The sequence below is a fragment of the Xenia sp. Carnegie-2017 genome, unplaced genomic scaffold (assembly GCF_021976095.1).
Source record: "Xenia sp. Carnegie-2017 unplaced genomic scaffold, XeniaSp_v1 HiC_scaffold_29, whole genome shotgun sequence".
NCBI classification, from domain to species: Eukaryota; Metazoa; Cnidaria; class Anthozoa; order Malacalcyonacea; family Xeniidae; genus Xenia; species Xenia sp. Carnegie-2017.
The window spans coordinates 314,673-333,826 of NW_025813492.1; the positions used below are offsets into that span (position 1 = coordinate 314,673).

At 34.4% G+C, this 19,154-nt stretch overlaps 3 protein-coding genes and 1 long non-coding RNA gene across 9 annotated transcripts; all 4 read left to right on the forward strand.

Moving 5' to 3' along the window:
• Positions 1–2,411: 2,411 nt before the first annotated feature.
• On the forward strand, positions 2,412–8,245 carry LOC124454042 (TNF receptor-associated factor 6-B-like). 2 transcript variants are annotated; one of them, XM_047004850.1, is made up of 10 exons: positions 2,412–2,673; positions 3,514–3,551; positions 4,974–5,032; positions 5,162–5,261; positions 6,610–6,781; positions 7,232–7,283; positions 7,446–7,544; positions 7,616–7,780; positions 7,940–8,006; positions 8,120–8,245. In XM_047004850.1, exons 5-10 carry the CDS (start codon positions 6,636–6,638, stop codon positions 8,146–8,148), a joined length of 558 nt encoding a protein of 185 aa, XP_046860806.1. In that variant the 5' UTR covers positions 2,412–2,673; positions 3,514–3,551; positions 4,974–5,032; positions 5,162–5,261; positions 6,610–6,635; the 3' UTR covers positions 8,149–8,245. The 2 variants fall into 2 exon arrangements, with proteins under 2 accessions (XP_046860806.1, XP_046860807.1); XM_047004851.1 differs by lacking the exon at positions 5,162–5,261.
• On the forward strand, positions 8,158–14,784 carry LOC124454041 (midasin-like). 5 transcript variants are annotated; one of them, XR_006951317.1, is made up of 12 exons: positions 9,721–9,962; positions 10,037–10,146; positions 10,245–10,349; positions 10,995–11,132; positions 11,200–11,252; positions 11,323–11,413; positions 11,497–11,617; positions 11,685–11,781; positions 11,981–12,022; positions 12,093–12,140; positions 12,448–12,493; positions 14,753–14,784. XR_006951317.1 is itself a non-coding variant. In XM_047004849.1 (10 exons), exons 1-6 carry the CDS (start codon positions 8,494–8,496, stop codon positions 9,630–9,632), a joined length of 600 nt encoding a protein of 199 aa, XP_046860805.1. In that variant the 5' UTR covers positions 8,158–8,493; the 3' UTR covers positions 9,633–9,649; positions 9,718–9,962; positions 10,037–10,146; positions 10,245–10,349; positions 10,995–11,400. The 5 variants fall into 5 exon arrangements, 2 of the variants coding, with proteins under 2 accessions (XP_046860805.1, XP_046860804.1); XR_006951316.1 differs by having other exon boundaries at positions 10,995–11,252; XM_047004849.1 differs by lacking the exons at positions 11,497–11,617; positions 11,685–11,781; positions 11,981–12,022; ... (1 more) ...; positions 12,448–12,493; positions 14,753–14,784 and adding exons at positions 8,158–8,656; positions 8,772–8,869; positions 8,945–8,976; ... (1 more) ...; positions 9,261–9,356; positions 9,555–9,649 and having other exon boundaries at positions 9,718–9,962; positions 10,995–11,400.
• Positions 14,785–14,974: 190 nt separating this feature from the next.
• On the forward strand, positions 14,975–17,527 carry LOC124454043 (mediator of RNA polymerase II transcription subunit 23-like). The gene is made up of 7 exons (XM_047004852.1): positions 14,975–14,984; positions 15,142–15,215; positions 15,313–15,372; positions 15,969–16,040; positions 16,120–16,230; positions 16,635–16,712; positions 17,074–17,527. The coding sequence occupies exons 2-6, from the start codon at positions 15,156–15,158 to the stop codon at positions 16,680–16,682; spliced, it is 351 nt and encodes a 116-aa protein (XP_046860808.1). The 5' UTR covers positions 14,975–14,984; positions 15,142–15,155; the 3' UTR covers positions 16,683–16,712; positions 17,074–17,527.
• Positions 17,528–17,674: 147 nt separating this feature from the next.
• Positions 17,675–18,232, forward strand: LOC124454044. The gene is made up of 2 exons (XR_006951318.1): positions 17,675–17,918; positions 18,026–18,232. It is a non-coding gene; the product is annotated as an uncharacterized LOC124454044 (long non-coding RNA).
• Positions 18,233–19,154: the final 922 nt, after the last annotated feature.

Below are 19,154 nucleotides of genomic sequence, written 5' to 3' on the forward strand. Positions count from 1 at the left end.
ATATAAGATTGACTTTTTTTAAAATTGGAAAAGCAAGGCTCACTCACGTAAGGCCAACATGAGTGAAATGCCATTGACAAAACATGAAAAAAATACAATGAGGTTTTATTGTGTTACACTCTATATGACTGACTGAAATTGAAATATGCATGTTTAATTGCTTTAAATAATGAGGTCAAAAAATTTATCCTGAAAGATAAAGCACGTTTAAATTACTGTCAAACTCCTACAATAAATCATTTGCAATTCCCGCCCACAACAAACAGACGTTTGTACGAACAGACGTTCGTCTTACTTCTGCGTCCGCCGTCCGCGTCCGCCGTCTGCGTCCGTCGTCCGCGTCCGTCGTCCGCGTCCGCGTCCGTCTTCCGCGTCCGTCGTCCGCGTCCGCGTCCGTCTTCCGCGTCCGTCGTCCGCGCCCGCTTTTTATCTACACCCGGGATTTACTATTTGTACAGCAGTTCATGTCGTGACGTCACTTGTGCCGATTGCGTAATAACACGAAAACTACTTTTGAGAGATCATATGCGTGTATGAGTATGAGTATGAGTGGGTGAACAAATCTCTAAACAATGTATCTTAATTTTAAAATACACTGTTTAGATAACTTTTATATCTTTTTTTAAATAAGCATGTATATTTAGCGATAAATTAGTAATTATCGACAGAGGATTTGCTCAGAAATCGTTCGAAATACAAGAATTATAATGTTGACAAAGTGATTTGACTCGTTCTCGCATGGCTGATATCTCGGCATGATCGAATGATTGGCGAAAATCAGGAGTTTTCATCAACATCTCTCCAGTCAATGGTTCCTAGAAAATATTGAGTCAATGGTGAGATGTCTGTGCTGGTTGGATAAAATGACCGGTTAAGTGTTGAGGGCCTTGGACTTTTATCATCTTGGAACAACATGTTTTCCACATGGTAGGTAAGTAACTTTTTAACTTCCTGCCACTGTGTTACACCTATTTAATAAAAACAGCCCAATAGTTCTGGATGATAATGGGCCACCTTTTCTTTTCAGTACGCCGTATTGCCATTAAAGTTTGATGAATGTTTAAAATCAGTATGCCTCACCTGCTGCAACAAGCTCGTGGATTTTCTCTATTATAAGCGGATGGACCCCATTGGAAATGCCGCACACTTCTCCATGTGGGTGGTTTGTGTGTGCTTGCTGGTTTGGAACTTTGACAAAAAACCTCTTTATTTTTTTAATTTGCGCTTCATTGTGTTCTTTATCGATTTTTAACTTGTTCAAGAGCGATGGTTTAATGACTCGTTCCATCTACAATAATTTGGACACAACGCAATTAGTGTTGAGGCTGGCTTTAAGATGATTAGTTCCTTTAAGCAACGTCATATACATTGTTAAAAATTTGTTGAGTAAATTTGATTTTTCTTTGTTTAACTCCCACAGTCTCACCTGGTGTTTGTTGTTACAGGATGTTGGAACGATGTAGTCTGGATACACGGTTAACTCCCTAACAGTGATCTGGGCCTTACACCAGAGCTTTTTAGTTGGCTGCACTCGAAATCGTCTTTTTTGGCCAGTTGGATGGCCGTTGATTCCCTATAGTATAGGTTGAAGTGTACTGCAGTTAATGTTAAAAATGATTTGTTCAAAAGTATATTATCTATTATAACTACATTATAGGTGTGGTTCGAGTTTATAGAGTTTAATATTTCAGGTTTCAAGACTACGTACCTCTTCAGAATCTCTATTTGTCGGCCTGCAGGGTCCATAAATACACTCTAGTAACCGTATTCCATTGATACAAAACGGAGTGCCAAAAAATGGTATGGATAGATCACCAACATTGCTGCTCCATCTCAAACTACCTTTAATAACAACAATTATTACAAAAAATGTTGATAATTTTATTTATAATTATATATTTACAACAACTGATGAGTAACGTGAGTTATGAACAAAATTTATAGTGAGTGAGAAGTGGAACTTTCGCCGAAACAATACAATTTTTCACGTGTAAGATACTACAAGTGCAATACGTCGTATCAGTTTAATTTATGTACCTTCATCTCCATATCGCTTTGCCGAACCTCGTAGCGCAGACGAACGAAGCTTGAAAGATGTCGATCCAGCAACTTCGTATTTTTGTAAAAACTCGTTCAATTTAGTCTCTCCATCAATCCAGCCTGTGAAATATTCACCATTCTCTACGACCTCTTTTAAATATCGGCTTATAACCTGTCGAATATCTCGATTGTTTGCATTATTTAAATTACCCGCCATTATGCAAATGATCGCGCAAAATAAACTTGAAATTGACTTTGATCATCTCTCAAAGTAGTTTTCGTGTTATTACGCAATCGGCACAAGTGACGTCACGACATGAACTGCTGTACAAATAGTAAATCCCAAAACCACCTTGGCTTTTCATGATTGCATCATTGACGTTGTATTTACGTATACAACGTGTTTATAAATGTTCGATGCCTGTTAAACTGGCTTTATGATTTCGCTATTCAAAGCTTTCACACGCTTAAATGTAGCATTTATTCATGTTTTGAAACGTAAAGTGTCCACTTCTTGCTATTTCGAGGCAATGAAACTTTACACAGATAAATTTAATCCTTTAACGCTACGAATATTAGTGGCAGACAAATTAGCTGAAACTAACCTTACTGTTGAATACGTCGAAAAAAATGGTATGTAAGTTTAGTTAACATTTTACGTGAGTGTCAGGTACACACGGGCCTGTTGACGCTAGTATTGCATCCAATTTCGTAAATAGATTTTAAATAAGATATTTGTTAAATAAATTATGAGACTTTGAAGTGATGTGATTTTTAATACAACGCGCAAAAACGTAAATGAATTCAATAATCAACTTGACAACAGACATTCTATGTAACAGACATTGATTTCACTTATTGCAATAACAAAAGTTCTTATTGGCAACCACTACAAAAAATAGTCCATTTAAAGATGGACTTCAGATATTTAGAACTTTCAAAACTTGTTCAGGGACACAATTCAAGAAAAACAAGTAATCAATAATCTGTACAGTGGTATTAATTGCCTAACATATAATAACTGCCTAAATGTTAATGAGAAACTATGTTGCGTCCTTAACACTTAACATTGATTTGACATGTGTCTGCATTGAAATTGTATTTTATAAATAGTTTGCTTTAGAAATTATTATGTTAGTATTATCGTTATAGCTTTTGCTTTTTTGTACATGTTGTTGAATAATTTATCTATTTATTGCTTAATATCTAACAAAATTACTTAGAGAATTTGGAAATTCCTTTGTGAACCTTTATGAATTGATTGGATATTGAGAAAATTGTGAAGAAATTGTTTATGAAAGTGCTATTTTAGTTATGTCTTCAATATATGCCATTAACAACATTAAACTACATGAATCTTTGAGTTGAACAATAATGAAGCAATAAAAAACTCTTGCATAGTTCTGCATTAATTTTTTAAAAAAGTATTATCATAAAACAACTTCTTATTTGCACTTTTTTATTTTTTTGCAGAATCATTAAAAAGGTTTCCCTTTCTCAAAGAAGCAAAGGTAAGTACCATTTGGTTATGTGATGAAATCAAGAGCAGGCATGATATAAACAACTGTAGAATATCAATACAAGTAGTTATACATTCTATCAATGTATCATTATTATTATTAGTTTCTTTTAGTATTAATTTGTTGTAGTGCTGGTATTGTCTGAAAATTACGACGTCCAAAGAGTATTTTAGTAAAACACAAGACAATAGACACTCCTTATAAAGTAAACATTATTTAATCTAAACATTTCAACAAGTTGTTACTTGTCTTCATCAGTAGAAAAATCTTAGCTTTTCAAAAATTACAAATTATGAATAAGATTGTGATAAAACATCATTTAAATAAAATCAATAAATAATCAACCGAAAATTGTTAACTCACATGATGCATGAACATCATGATTCTGTAAAGTATTGTTAAGATGAATGGATATGCCTCTTTAAATAATTGTAAGAACCAATTTTTAGAATGATCAATAATTTTACAGTTTTAAAAATTATATCAGCTGAACTAAAGAATAATTAAAATCTATTAGATTAGCAGGCAAATTTAGTAAGAAACTGATTTGTTTAAATTGCTCACAATTATTTATATGATTGTGAATCTCTGATTTGTCCGATTTTGCATGTTCTTTAATTTGTGTGTAGAGGTATCTATCAGTCTTCCCAATATACAAGACATTACAACCAGGGCAATTGAATTTGTAAACCACGGAACTATTGTATTGTTAAGGAGTTTTAACCTTTTGCGATGAGAAATTTTTAATTTCAACAGTTTCCCAGTGATTTATAAATTTTACAAGTTTTTTGAGATAATGAGAAATCTTGCATTTGCAACTTTTAACAATTCTACAACCTTTAAAACCTATGAAAGGTAGATGGATCCAAATAACAGGCTGTGTGATTTCTTCACGGTTATGTTTGAGAGGTTTTGTGTGGATTTTGATCAATTTGTTTGTAAGCCAACATGGAAAACCATTCCATTTCATTTTTCTGGTGATGACATTTAACACTTGTCAAAATGTTTAGATCAAATAATGTTTACTTCATACGGAGTGTCTTTTGTCTAAGTATTGTGTGGCTATTGCTATTGCTTCTTAGTTTTTGAATGTTTTGTACTTTTCTGTACGTAGTTGGTGCTTCATGTTACACACAGTAAATCAATTGTTTGTTGATCACTGATTAGTTCCAATATGTTACACATTATATGTAGGTGACATTTTTCCTCAGTTATACCATAAATTACATGTGTAAAGTTACACAAAATGATATAGAACTAATAGTTAATGCTGGATCCATGATGAAAATCCTAAATAGAATCCTGTTGAGGATTGTAACAGGATCTTACAAGATCCTACTCAGGAATTTCACCATGGATAGGCTACATTTGTACATTGTGGCTATGCACTGAAATTTTTTATCATTTATTTAGCTGCCATTTTTGGAAGTGGAAAATGATCGTTACCTTTTTAGTGCAAATGCAATCACTCGGTAAGTGTTATTTACGTAGGTACATTCATATTAAAGTTCATTACTGAGCAAGGAAGAATTTAGTTCTGCATGTTCTGCATTTATAAGTATTAAGTATTTAACTTTTATGCGTAAGTACTACATTCTAAGGTATCTATTGAAATGTGAGACTCGCAAAAGATATGAAATAAAAGTTGAAAATTTATCCTTTGAAGACCATTGGCTGGAATGGGATCTCTTGAAGTTGCAGGTGCAATGCATTAATAAAGCTAAAATTTATGTCAAAACTATGTACATTCTTATATCAGTGTGCTAATTAGTTCAGAAAACCACTGGAAAATATATATTGCTTCTTATATTCTTTTTATGCATGTTTTGATGAAATTATACAGGCACAGAAACCACATTGTATATAAATGTTAGGGTGCTTTTTTTATTTTGTTCTCTTTATGTCCATCGTTCTTCCACCTTATTGGTATAAAGGTGTTACTTGAAATCTGATGGTGTGGTCAACTTAGGACATGAAGAACATGAATCCTAATCTCGACTCAACAAACATATATACAGATATTTGGCACCCAGACCACACCTGTGTCAAACCATTTAACACCTAACCATCCAAATGATTAGTGCTAAATAGAGTGAATGAGGTTATAAACAGTTTTACAGAGCTTAGTAAATCAAACACCTTGCGTTGATAAATTACCTAGGAAGTCACCCGAGAAGTCTTCCCGCGAATATTGTCCTGCTTTGTAAATTATATAATTGCTTATATGCTGACAAAACAGTTGTGTATCGAATTGTTGTGTGATTTTTGACCTTATAAAATTTTGTTAAATGTTGGCTAATACTTACTGTAACGTGAGGTGCACTAACTTGCTCGCAAATTTAACTCTGAATATTGAGATGCTGATTGTAGTACTCGACTTTTGGAGAGCTGAACATCCGGTTTACTTTATCCGACTCCAAAATAAAGTATTGCGAAGACAGTTAACTTAAGTAATAAAAGATATGTCTCGTGTTTGCACCGGGTTGTGCAAATGAAAGACATTTTTGAGAAAACTCGATAGGCAGATCAATCGAGAGCGAATGTCGACGCTTTCGAATCATCTGGAGGTTTTTCCAAAATTTAAAACAAAACTCGAGAACAGATCAATCGAGAGCGAATGTCGACGCTTTCGCATCTGCTCGGTGCGTCGTGCATGCAGTGGGGACAGCCAGCCTGCAAGTTTGGTCGTACCATGTCAATTTTCTGTGTTGAATCTCTAGAATGACACAGCTAAAAGAATTGCTTGCGCTCTAAAATGGCACTGCATGCTAAAAAGCAATTGGACACTGATAGTAAATCGTTTTAAAGATCGCAAATACCATGGTGAATGGCAAAAGTAATAAGTCAATAGTTCTTAAAAGAACTGTTTTAAGCACAGAACACTAACCCAATAGTTCTAAAAAAACTGTTATGAAACTAAACCACACAATGCATTTCGGCAGACTACTCCTCAAGTGTCAACGTCTGCTAAATGCAAAGTACGACTAAGTCTCTATTTTATTGTACAAGTAGTAACAAACAATAACATGGAGTGCTCTCTTTTCTGCAGTGTGAGGAGATTTGCCCTCATCCAAGATGCCTGGAATCAAAATACGTGATGAAGATCGAGAAAAAATCAACGCGAAGTATATTTGCACTCGCTGTCATCTCCTCCTTGTCAATCCAATGCAGACAATGTGTGGACACTTGTTTTGTCAATCTTGTATTAATATTATACTTAGGTAAGATAATTTTCTATCAAAACTATCAACTGAAAGTGTGGTTTAAAGTTGTCGATTAAATAGATTATTTGCAATGTTGTATCTCATCCAATGTTGTATCGTGTGTTCCAACCACAGATATAAGCTGATGTGTGATCATATATCCTAAATTGCAATATGGATTTACATGCCCCTATGTAGTTTCTCTTATCTAGGCGTCGTGATTTTTTATCTCTATGGTATCTTACATTTCATTTATACACGATGTGTCCCGAAACTCTGACATCGAGGATGTCAGCAGCGTTCATTTTTGCTTGTTATACTTCATTTAAACATGATAATTAGAACCTAAATTTACGTTCATCCTAGTTGAAGCAGTTTACCGAAGATTGTCTGTTTGGTTTCTCAACATGATCTCTGTTTTACATTTAACATTTTTTCTACTTATATTCATGTTCTTTTAATCTGTAGAGATCCTGATCCAAAATGTCCTGAAGATCAAGAAAAATTGAGCCGAAATGATGTAGGTGAAAATATTCAAAATTTTTAAAAGGAAACTTCCATACAGCTTTATCAATCGTTTATTAAGAAACTCCTCTACAAAGAGCTTCCATTCTCAACATCTTCATCTACCAATTTGCAATTATTACACCGATCTTTGAACTTCTATGAAACTTATATACAGGTTTTCCCTGATGCTTTTACGAAACGTGAGTTGAAAAGTATTCGTTTACATTGTCCTTCTGAACAATGTGAATGGTTTGGCTCCTACGAAGAATTGGAAGTGAGTTGAGTTGAGTTGATAAATTTATTAAAAAAGTTTGGTATTTTTACTTATTAAGTTTCTTTTTTCAGGGTCATTCTCAAGTTTGTGAGCATGCGCTCATCAGCTGTGTTCACAAGCAGTGTAACATTCAGTTACCTCGCTCTCTCCTTGGTGAACATTTGAAGAATGAATGTGACTATCGCAATGTGAAATGTGAACATTGTGGTAAAGATGTCTCGCATGCTTTACTTAAGGTATGCGGAATATTCTCAGACGGATTAAAGGAAAATAGAATTGAGATATAGCCAAAAGTGCTAATCTGTATTCATTACGATGTATTTATACACGTTATTAAATAGATTAGTTTGTACTAATTGCCTTGCTTACTTTCAAATGTGTTAATCTTTGTTTAGCTCTGTTCAAAAATTATTCGTCTCCTTTTGTCAATAACGAAGAATATTGTGAAATGTTTAAGTGCAGGTAATTTTCTTTTGAATCTGAACTTTGTTTACTTATAAAGGAACTTACCTTTATCTTTTATGTAATACTTATTCGAATATTTATGTCGTGTGATTACATTATCTGTTTTGTAGAATTTGGTTGCTCGTCCTGCGTATGTTAAGACAAAAGTCTATTTACAAGGTTACACGACAACGGATGACATTCAATTTCTGAACATCATTGTAAAATATTACCAAACTTTTTGGTTGAAACGCGAGGAAGAAAGAAGACTTGAAGAAGTCGAAAATGAAAGCTTATACAAGTTTAAAATGCAAACGTGTTGTGAGGACGAGTTGTCCGAAGTTGAGCTAAATCAGAAAGATATCGAAGAAATATTTACAAGATTTGATGATGATTTCCAAGAACTTCAGTCAGCGGAAAAACAAGAACTTTCAAATGGCAGCGCGATGAATACAATCGAGAAGAAGACGATATTGGTGTTTTAGACCTAACACAGTTCTGTAATATGCATCAGTTCATATTATGTTGTGCTCCCAATGTATGCGATGTGTTTTCAACCTTTAATAACAAAGATTATCTGAAGGTGGATGAAGAAAGAGATGCGTTTCAAATCGTGTTTCACCGTTATAACATTTCTTCTGAAGTGGTCGCACTTGCTGATTTATCCGGTTTGTACAAGAAGGATATTTCCTTGTTTTGTACGGTTTATACTTTAGCCTAGAGAAGAGACTGTCTTCAAAGGGACGAATACATTGAATTTAGCAAAGTTTTTGTATGATACAGATGTTGATTTACGGGACGATAGTTCTCCCAGCCATCTCATTATGAGCTCGATGTTGATGAGATATTTGTCTAGCCATGAAGAAGGAGCTAAAATTAAGGTGATTAGTGCCAGACCTATTTTCTATGTTTTATTAGCTTGAGTTGTCAGTCACGTTTATTACTTTAAATTATAGCATCAGTTAATGAGTTCTTTGTTCGAGAAAAGGTAAAGCGTTGCGCGTATCACATAGCATGCTTAATATTCGTCTTTGTGACTGAGAGTTTACATTTTACAGAGGTGAAGAATACGATATTTACCACGACAGCAATTTAAAGGAAACTGTAAAAGTTGTACCGATACTTTTACGCTTTAAGACGAGATTAGAGCAACTGCTTGTTGAATGGCCGGAGCATCCAACGCTCGCTCAAGTAAAGAAGAGACTCGAGATCGAAGCAAATCCTGTGAAATATTATATTGGTTTTTCAACTTTATCGATTCTTATTTTACAGTTGTGTCGAACCATCGAGCGTATTCTTTCATTTTCTGTAACAAGTCCTGTAATGAAAATTCTTAATGGTTTAGAAATCTTGTTAAAGTATTCACAGGTAAAGAAAACCCTGTGAATTGTGGGTATGACTTATCATCTATTGTACTCTAATGTCTCAGTACTGTAGTCGAGTTACGTCATTATATTACATGATAAAATGTCCCTGGTGTACTTGTATGTACTTTGTTGTCATGTAAGGTCATGTATATAATGTTCCTGATGTATCCAAATGCTTGAACAATCGTTTTGATTTCAGGAGTGGGAATGTAATGCCAGTCGCCATGTTTCCATAAGAATCAATCTGAATGAAGTCACCCAAATGATTATCCAATAGAGAAAGTTAGAGTTAAGGTAAAGTTAGATAAGTTCAAAAAATTTCTGAAGAAGCGTGCTAAATGGAGATGGTAATTTGTTTCAAGGTGCTGGTCTTCTTTGTTGCAAGTTTGTGAAGTGAACGTGAGCGATAGAGCCAATCATTGGTGGTTTCATCTTCATCACGTGATCCAGGAATTTTCCCGCACTAATGAACAAGCGGATTGCACGGAATTCATCAATATCTTACAGCAGTTTATTGAGAAATCGTCCATAGGAGAATTTTGTCATAGATTAAACATGCTACGGGCCTTTCATTCTCAGAAAATGTTGGACAAAGAAGATAATTCAGGTTTACACACTTAACGGGTTTTGTCGCTTTGAATATGGTGACATCTGGAGTTTTTTCTTAATGTTTTTTTCTAGATATCGTGTTGATTATACTGTGGAACGTATATTGTTACTACAAACAATTTCAGGCGCAAGTGAATGATTTTATTCAGAAAGCAAAGACTCCGATCGAGAAAGAGTTGAAGGTTGTGTATAATTTATTGATATTTTGCCTCCTTTGTATTGTAAGCAAAATGTGAACTTACAGTTCTTGAGTTACTTCATAATCATGAATTCTTGATAGGATTTCATCAAGATTATCAAGTGGAAAGACATCAATTATTGGGCAATGAAGGAAACGTCGTCAAAGTCTCATTATACTTTGCTGAAATTCATGAAAAAATACAGAGTAAGTTTTTTTCAAGTTCTTAGAAATGATTCGTGTAGAATATGTACAATATTTTATTACTCTCAATTTCATGCATGGCTTTCTCCGTGTTCTGCAAGTATGATTGTATGACAGCTTTTTTTAGATAATATAGTCATGTTTAGTGGAAAGTTGTCTAGCAACTTTGCAATATAGTTATGTTTAGTGGAAAGTTGTCTGGCAACTTTGCAATATAGTTATGTGCCGAGCGATGAATATGAGAACAATACTTCTATCTCAACTTTTTTGGGATTCTTTCGATGTATCTGAAACTTTGTGCTTGGTCTGTATTCCAGGCTTCACATATTTTACGTCGCCTAAAGAATTCAAGGTTTTTTATCAAGATAAAAATTTTGTTCAACAAACTGATTGCACTCTCTCTCTATGAGTTTCCTATCAATATAACGTGCAAATTTTTGCTTTTTACATATTCGTCTGCGTCATTTCAATCATTTCTATCTAGGTTTTTGTCGTCCGTATTGGACTTCCCCAATTTGGTTGATCGACAAAAACGGTTGAAATGACTCGAATGATTCCGCGAAAAGCAGTCTTTGTAGTGCCCTATCAAACGATAAGTTTGACTCGTTTGTTTATGTTATAATCATATGATTGTGATGATATTTTTAGATGCCGAATCTTGAGAATGAGGAAAGTGAATCTCAACTATATCCTCAAAATTGTTTACCAAAATGCGAAAGTTAACACAACGCAAGCTGAACACTTCGAGATACGAGAGATCATCTTTTTCTGTGCATAAATTTGCCGGTATTTGTCTTTTCTACAAGTGCAGCATCATTTTGCTTGTATCTGACGAGTACATTTATATCTTAAGGTGATATAGTGAGCAAGGCACTTACTCTGCAACAATGGGAAATTGGAAAAAAGGTTTGTGACTTATTTCATGTAACTGGCAGTGCACAAGCTTCGATTTAGTTACTTGTACACCATATTGTAGACTGGTGAAGAACGCACTCGGTTTATCAAACACGTTCACGTTATGAAAAAGAGATCTTTAGCTGACTTGTTCAAGGAATTAAAAAAGATAGGTGATGAACGTTTCGTTGATGAAAATAATGAAAAACGAACTATGTTTCGTCTTCAACGTTTGACAACTTCAAATTTTATCCAGGTTTGTCGTACCGTAAAGGCATAAACATTTGCCAGCAAAACTCGTTGAAAAATCCTATGTTAGTTGATACCTCTTACCTTTCAAAACGACTGAAAAACATGGACAATATCATGGAAGACAAGTAAATAGCTTTGAAAAATGTTAATTTTTTGTGGAGAAAGTATTCACTCGCTTTTTTTTCTCTTCAGAAAATGTGGATGTTTTGCATCATTGTGGGAAAGTTCGACAGAATATTATCAAAAATGTGTTTACCCCAACACTGCCGTGAACAACCTTCTTTCATAGGTAGTGATGAATGAACAACAGAGAACAAGAACAGTCTTTACACTACCTAAGATGTAAACTAAATAACATGTGTCCGTGTTAGTAGTGATGAATTAACAACAGAGAACGAAAATTCTCGTTACACGAAACGAGACTTTATTTGAAAGATTACACATTTACATAGCACGACCATGGGTGATTGATATTCGTTTGTTTGTAGGCTTTGTTGGTTATGATCATTTATGGTTGGAAAAATGAAGAGGTTTGTTGTTGTTTCTAATTGCTTTAGTGAAATGTTTTCATGGATTCTGTAATTTTCTGTTGTTTCTTAGATGTGGTATTTGTATAATAAACGAAAGGAAGAACAAACGGCTAATGAGGTTTGTGATCATGCATTTACTGACAATCATGTGTTGTACTGCCGGTTGTGTTAGGAGTAGAATCCTCAAAGTTTGTTGTTGGTTAAAGTGTTAACTCACTCAATTATTGCCAAAAACAAAAATCTTTCAAATCATTAACTAGCTACTATATATATATGCAAAGTTCAACTCTTCATCTTTTCAGTAACACAGTTTTTCAGAGGAAGATTTTATAAGAATGTTGAATAAACGCTTCTATAAGTAAAAATTTCACTAACCTTACGTCGTCTAAAATAAATCGTAAAAAGTTCATTCATTGGTATTGAAGGTTTTGGAAGGAGACTGAATGTAATAATGGGACTATTTATTACAAGGTTAGGTTTTTCTCTTATGTTTATGATTTGATTTTTCTCTATTTTCATCTCAGAAATTGGCAAGTGCCATGGATTACTATAAAAATGAAATGAAATAGTATATTCGTGAATTATTTGTTTCTACAAAAATTCAAATTAAACAAAAACAATAATTTAGTAATAATAGTCTCGACATGGTTCAATTTTATCTTTTGGTACTTCAATTTTGTTGTTTCTGTTATACTCCACGCCACTTGTACAATATTGGATGGCATACTCCTTTGATATGTTATTACATTTCTAATTCTTCTTCTATTGCTTGTGTATTGTATACTTATCGTAGATGTCAGGAAACAAGATCAAAAGCTTTTGATCAGCTTACATATTTAATAAACCAAAGTCAAAGTGAATACATGACAAATTAATGACCACAATTATCAAAATGTTCAGCATCACCATGTATAATGGTAGTCAAAGAGGTGTAAACTGGACACCTGTCGAAGACAAAGTGTAAACAATGCATGCATAACGACCAAACTTCCTGATACAAAGAGTTTGACAACTGATGGCAGATACAATATAAACAAACAGCCCAAAGGATATAAGCAACGGATTATTTACAAACAAGCATGATCTCAAAGAGTTGTTACAAGGAAATGACGTAGATATAAGGAAAGTTGCCACTGATTTGTACTTCAAACAAAGTGAGACCAAGTACATTTATAAACTACGTTTGTACGCAGTAAATTACAATGGTACACTTTTACATATTCCTTGCCCTACTTTGGTCAATACACGAAGATAATAATAATCTTTACTGGTGTCGTATTGATGAAAAGTTAGACCAAAAATGAGAGAGTTTATTCCAACCCAGATCATCTACGAAATGAGAAGCAAGAAAGTATTAAAATTAAAAGTTTTAGCACATCAAAGTATAAATAAATAATGAGATAATTGTAAGAAAGGAATCCTAAAACATCAAATTAAATTTTCACCGACCACAAGAACCCATTTTATACGATCGATTTGATTCATTTTCCGTCAAATTTCAAATTTTCCCTGGACAATCAGCATTTTAAACAGCAAGTAGAAAAATATAAATTACTGTCTGTCATCTGTCAAGCATGATATTTTAACTTTCTTCCACTTTTGAACCACGAAGGAAGTCAAGGAACAAACAAACATCACTTTGCAAATTATGCAAACAACTTGGTTCTGAATATTTAATTATTGGAGAAATTGGATGAATGCTCGATGGCAGGGGGGCGCGGTGGCATCGTCATATAATTTTAATCCTTAGTCCAAAATGTCTTTTGTGGAGCAAAATCGATTCCCGGGTGTTAATGGTAAAATAGATCTGGACAGGGACGGATCTAGGATTTTTCAAACATCAGTCAAAACGTCGGAGGCGCTCACCACCTGGGGGGGTCTGAGGCATTCTCCCCTGAGAAATTTTGAATTTCAGAGCCTTAAAAATGCCATTTTCAGCGTTCTAGAGCATTACAAAATGTATTTTGTGGGCATCGTTTTTGCGTAAAAACAACACATTTTGCTTACGTTTTTTTCAAAAAAAAAAAATGAAGTGAATAATACTTGAATGTTTTGCCAAATATTTAGGCTCATTATGATGCTAAATATATGGTCATTAGCATGTCTAGGAACGTAAAATTTATTTTATAATAATGCTATTCAAAACAGATATAGTCTTTTAAAAATTTCTACCAAGTTGTCAGGCATAGACCCCCCTAGGGACCCCCATTCAAACCTCTATGTAATGAGTTAAGAAATTTGGTACTACAAGGGACAGTTCATAGATATAGAAAAGCTCAGACTTCAAACCATGCAAGTTTATTGTAATTCTTACCCATCTCCACATCAGTGCCAGCAAATTCACCTTTTGAGAAAAACTCAAATTTTTTCTGCAAAGATTAAGCAAAATTATCAGAGTGAAAATTTGCAGTTATGACAGCTTAATGCATCTGTGATGCATTGTGATGCAGTGTGATGCATTGTGATGTAGTGTGATGCATTGTGATACATTGTGATGCATTGTGATGTATGTGATGCATTGTAATGTAGTGTGATGTAGTGTGATGTAGTGTGATGTAGTATGATGCATTGTGATGTAGTGTGATGCATTGTGATGTAGTGATGATGTGTGATGCATTGTGATGCATTGTGATGTAGTGTGATACATTGTGATGTAGTGTGATACATTGTGATGGATTGTGATACATTGTGATGTAGTGTGATGTAGTATGATGCATTGTGATTACGTAGATGAATCAGAAGATATGATGAAATTTGGTTCCAGTGACTTCTGCCCAACAAGTTGTTGAGTCCGATAACCTTTGCATCATCAGAGTTGCAGGGTAAAATATTAGGAATATCTTACATAGGGCTCTAATTAAATTCAGCTGTTGTTTTACTTGTGCATTGATATTATCATTAGATCCATCAGACAACAGGACTTTGGAATCTGCAACACCCGCCGAACAAAGTGTTTTGTCAGGTGAAGTAGCAGGTAATTGATTAGTGATTTTATCAGCAGATATTTGCTATGACCAAAATATTGTGAAAATTGAATGTGGAGCCCTCAAAATTGAAGGCTGACACAATTCAGGCAAAAATATAATAAAACAGCCAACTTTTCCTTTTCTAAAATGTAGAGTAAAAAAGCCAAATGCACAGTGACTCAAGTGTGTCGCAAAGGCGAAAGAAGTCGCAAACAAGGCCTACCCCTGTAATACGCAGGGCAGGAAATTGCCTCAATATTTTTGTCAAATTTATTTGGAGAAACTGTTTTTGTTTATGTAAGAAATTTTATGATTGAATTTTGGCGTCCTCTAAAAGGAGCTGCACGTTATCACCATCACCAACGATGTCGTCATTTACAAAAGGTAGGACATTTTGTTAACAGCGAAGTACAACGAATTTCGCATTTTCTTTATTTCGAAAGTCAACAAGGCCCTGAGAAAGTGCTTGCAAAACTTTAGGAATCGAAACTTTCCTAGTAAATTTTAATCTAAGCAATTTTAAATCAACTTTTTGGTGAGGAGATTTTGTCACATGTACGTATGTTTAAAAATAGATTTTTACCCATCCTCCCCCGACAATTGCTTTAAGTTTTCATAACAGGAGGCCTAGCGGTGGATCAAACTTGCATGGGTCCCTTCTGAACCAAATATTGAGGCCCCCTCGATCATCAGGCTTTGAAAACAAAACGCCAATTTGACACCTGATGAAAGCACTCAAACTTTCCCCGTAATGTGTATAACGTAATAATTACAATAAGTATAATTTAATAATTGCAATAATTATAATGTAATAATTACAAATATAATGTTTCGTGCTGGGATTTTTGTCTTCCTTTAGCGACATTATAAGGCGGTATAGAAACGAAAAAAAGACTTTGCTGTTTGTAGGGCCCCTTAAAACGCGGGGCCTCGGGTGAAAACCCCCTGATTTTATAGCGTGACATGCAATGTTTTTATAGCGCACAGGATGTCTTCATGATATGGTATGGAAATATCATATCTTCACCATAGATCGTCTTGTTTTATGTTTGGTGAGTTTGGCTGTACATATGTGAACAAACCATTGTTGACGTTAGCCATTGTTTTATTCCTGCAATTGTCATTTGCTAGGTGTTGCGTTATTACGAATCAAAAGAAGCTCAAGTTTGTAATCTACTTGTGACATTTTTGTTGCTCAAGAATCCTTCATTTCGAGAAAGAGTTCAGACATTTGTACAGGAGGTAAGATGAAGAAAATTTCCTTACAACCGATGTTATTTTGGCTATTTAATTCACCTTTCGGACGGTAAACACACGTGTCAAAAATACAAGATCAAACTACAATCAAATCTTATGTAGAATAGTGGCAATAAAATGGTTAGGAGTTTTGGTGCATTTTTTAATCTGGATCTAGTTATTCAGAACGATTATTAATAAAGGTAGCAGGCATGACAGTAAATTTTAACCATTTTGCGTTAACAATCGAAGGAAAGCTTCAATACTGGCATGTTGTGGCGTGAATGATCTTTTTAGTAAGGATTCTTACGATACGTTTCAATTCAGACGATACAAATTGCTTGGCTTATTAAATGTTATCTTTGTAGAAACTATTACAAAAAAGTAGATAATCTCTTTTTTCCATGAAGCCCATGGATGCTTTCGTTCATGATGATGGTGGCTCTTGTTCATCTTGAGAGAGTTAGGAGAAAGTTACATTGTAAAAGGTAGCAAGTAAAAAACGTATAAACGTATTTCTCTAATAAATTGTTAGTAAGCATGCTATTTACTTCAAAATCGGTGCTAGTACATGCAGTTGGGCGTTGCCATGACCATGAACTTGTGCAGCTGGTCAAGTCGACTGCGCATGCTCATGAAGACTGAGCATGCGCAGATGATTTATCCGAGAATTAGTGACTGAGCGAGCTACTTACTCCATAATTAATACTAGTACATCCAGTTGGTCGTTGCCATGACCACAAACTTTGGGAGTTGGTGGAGTTGACTGCGCATGCTCAGATTAATTCTTAATTAATTTGTGACTGAGCGATTTTAATACTAGATTAAAAGTTGAAGTTGATGTTTAAGGTCCATCCAGAGTATTGAAACATCCAGAATGGCATCAAAAACACCAAGGCTATCACAAGGTTTGATTGTTATCATTACATAGGATTATGAAAAACCTCGTTCCCAGGTCCTTCCTCGTGTTCCTCCAATTCTCATGACGGGAGTTTCTATTGAGCAATGGGACGAAAAGTTTTTCTTTGAAGGACTTCGCGAGGCCACGAAAGCTAGTTCTCACAACGTGGCGTATTTCCCAATAAATTTTGGCAACGTTTGCCTTCGTTTTTTAAAGAGGTTATTGATAATACTTCTTACATCTCAACTTTACATAACAAAAGCAAAACTTTTGTGCTGTCCAGGCCACTGCATCTATACATAGTTTTTTATATTTTTATACACATGTGACTGTGCTTTTAACACTTCAATGTACTCTTTTTATAATTGTGTCATATTTTAGAAAAAAAAAATAGAAAAGGAAACAGCTTTACGTCATAAAATCATTTCATTTTCATTTTAGATCTTGAAGCCATTCTTGAAAGCTGTCAGTTGGTTATTGGAGAAGTGGATACTGGGCCATCTGCTTGCAAAAGAATGGAAAATCGAGAAAGAAAGATGAGGAAAAATATTCAATGTCACTGTGTCATCATTTGCTCCTCCTTTATCTGCTATGAAGTGTTGTAGATGCAATGAAAATGAAGCTGTACTGAGATGCAGACAATGTGGTGTGTTGAGATATATTTGTCGAGAATGCGATGATGATGTCCATGAGAATAATCCTCTCTATGATCGAGAAGTGTGGTTGGATGGTTATTTTCAATATATCAAGCCAACACAATCCATTTCATCTGATGGAAAGATTTGCAGCATTGGTAAGTATAATGTACATACTATTGAATTTTATATAAATATTTGTTTTTTTTTGTTGTGCCCAATATGAGAGAAATGTTTTTCTGTGATGATGCTGTTATCTTTGTAGATCGATCATGTCCCATCCTTTACCCATCATCATGTCAGTTGTGTAATGAACCTATCATCAAAACTACCAACAGCTCTCTTGTGATTATGATCACTGTGAAGGTCAAAATGTCCTTATGCAATTTTTTTACAGAGTCCAAATAACAATTTTTGATATATGGATGTACATATGATGCATCTTATTAAAATCAGATTTGTTAGGGGCTCATTATCTTAGTCACATTTAGAAAAGTACATAGGCAGCAGGTTGGATTATACACAAATTCATAGACTTTAGATTGAAACTAAAACTTCAAATCATTGATGAAGTTGCTGGCTTCTATGAAACCCCAGGATTTGATTTCTTTGAAGCACATATTTTCAGCACTGTACTGGTTATTCTTGATTATATTTTGTCTTCAACAGGACGATTTGATCTTAATTGGTTCACTGTACATTTGCTCTTCATTTGGAAGTGGTCACCAATTTCTGTTGACAGTATAATTGAGAGTGGCTGGTGGCCTGGTAGCCCTGAAAATTTTCATTACATATTTAGTCAAGATGTCTTTAATTTGTGGGATGCATTTAGAAAGAGGATGCCTGGGTCATCACAATCTGCTTTTGTAAGAAGTTTGGAAGATATTTCCAGCTCTAGAGGAAGGGTGATTATTTTTTATGCTATCTACATATCTTTGTTAGTGTGCTTTTTACTTTGTGTATATTTTTTGTCTTGCAAACCAAAAGCTACAAGACGTAAATCTTGATTTCAAAATAATCCTTTATGATCATTTCTTTCTGTGAATTTTGGTAAATTCTGGGAAGTCAAGGAAAATTTGTTTAAAATTTGTAACAAGCACATGTCAATTTTGTAGGCTTCATATAATGTGTATGTTTGAAGTATGAGAACTATATTATAGTACAGTGGGGTTTTGCATAATCAACAAATAGTATATAATTGTGCTATGTTTTGATTTGGAACTGGTTTCACTAGGAAAATGTTATCAATTCAGTCACATTCAGAAAATCATTTGCTGAATGGAGCTATTGCCAACATGAAATTGACCTTCTTCATGAGCAGACATGGAAAAATTGCCCTCCTTGTAGTATTGATCAACATTCATGTCATATTGATGGAAATCAAAAGTGTACAG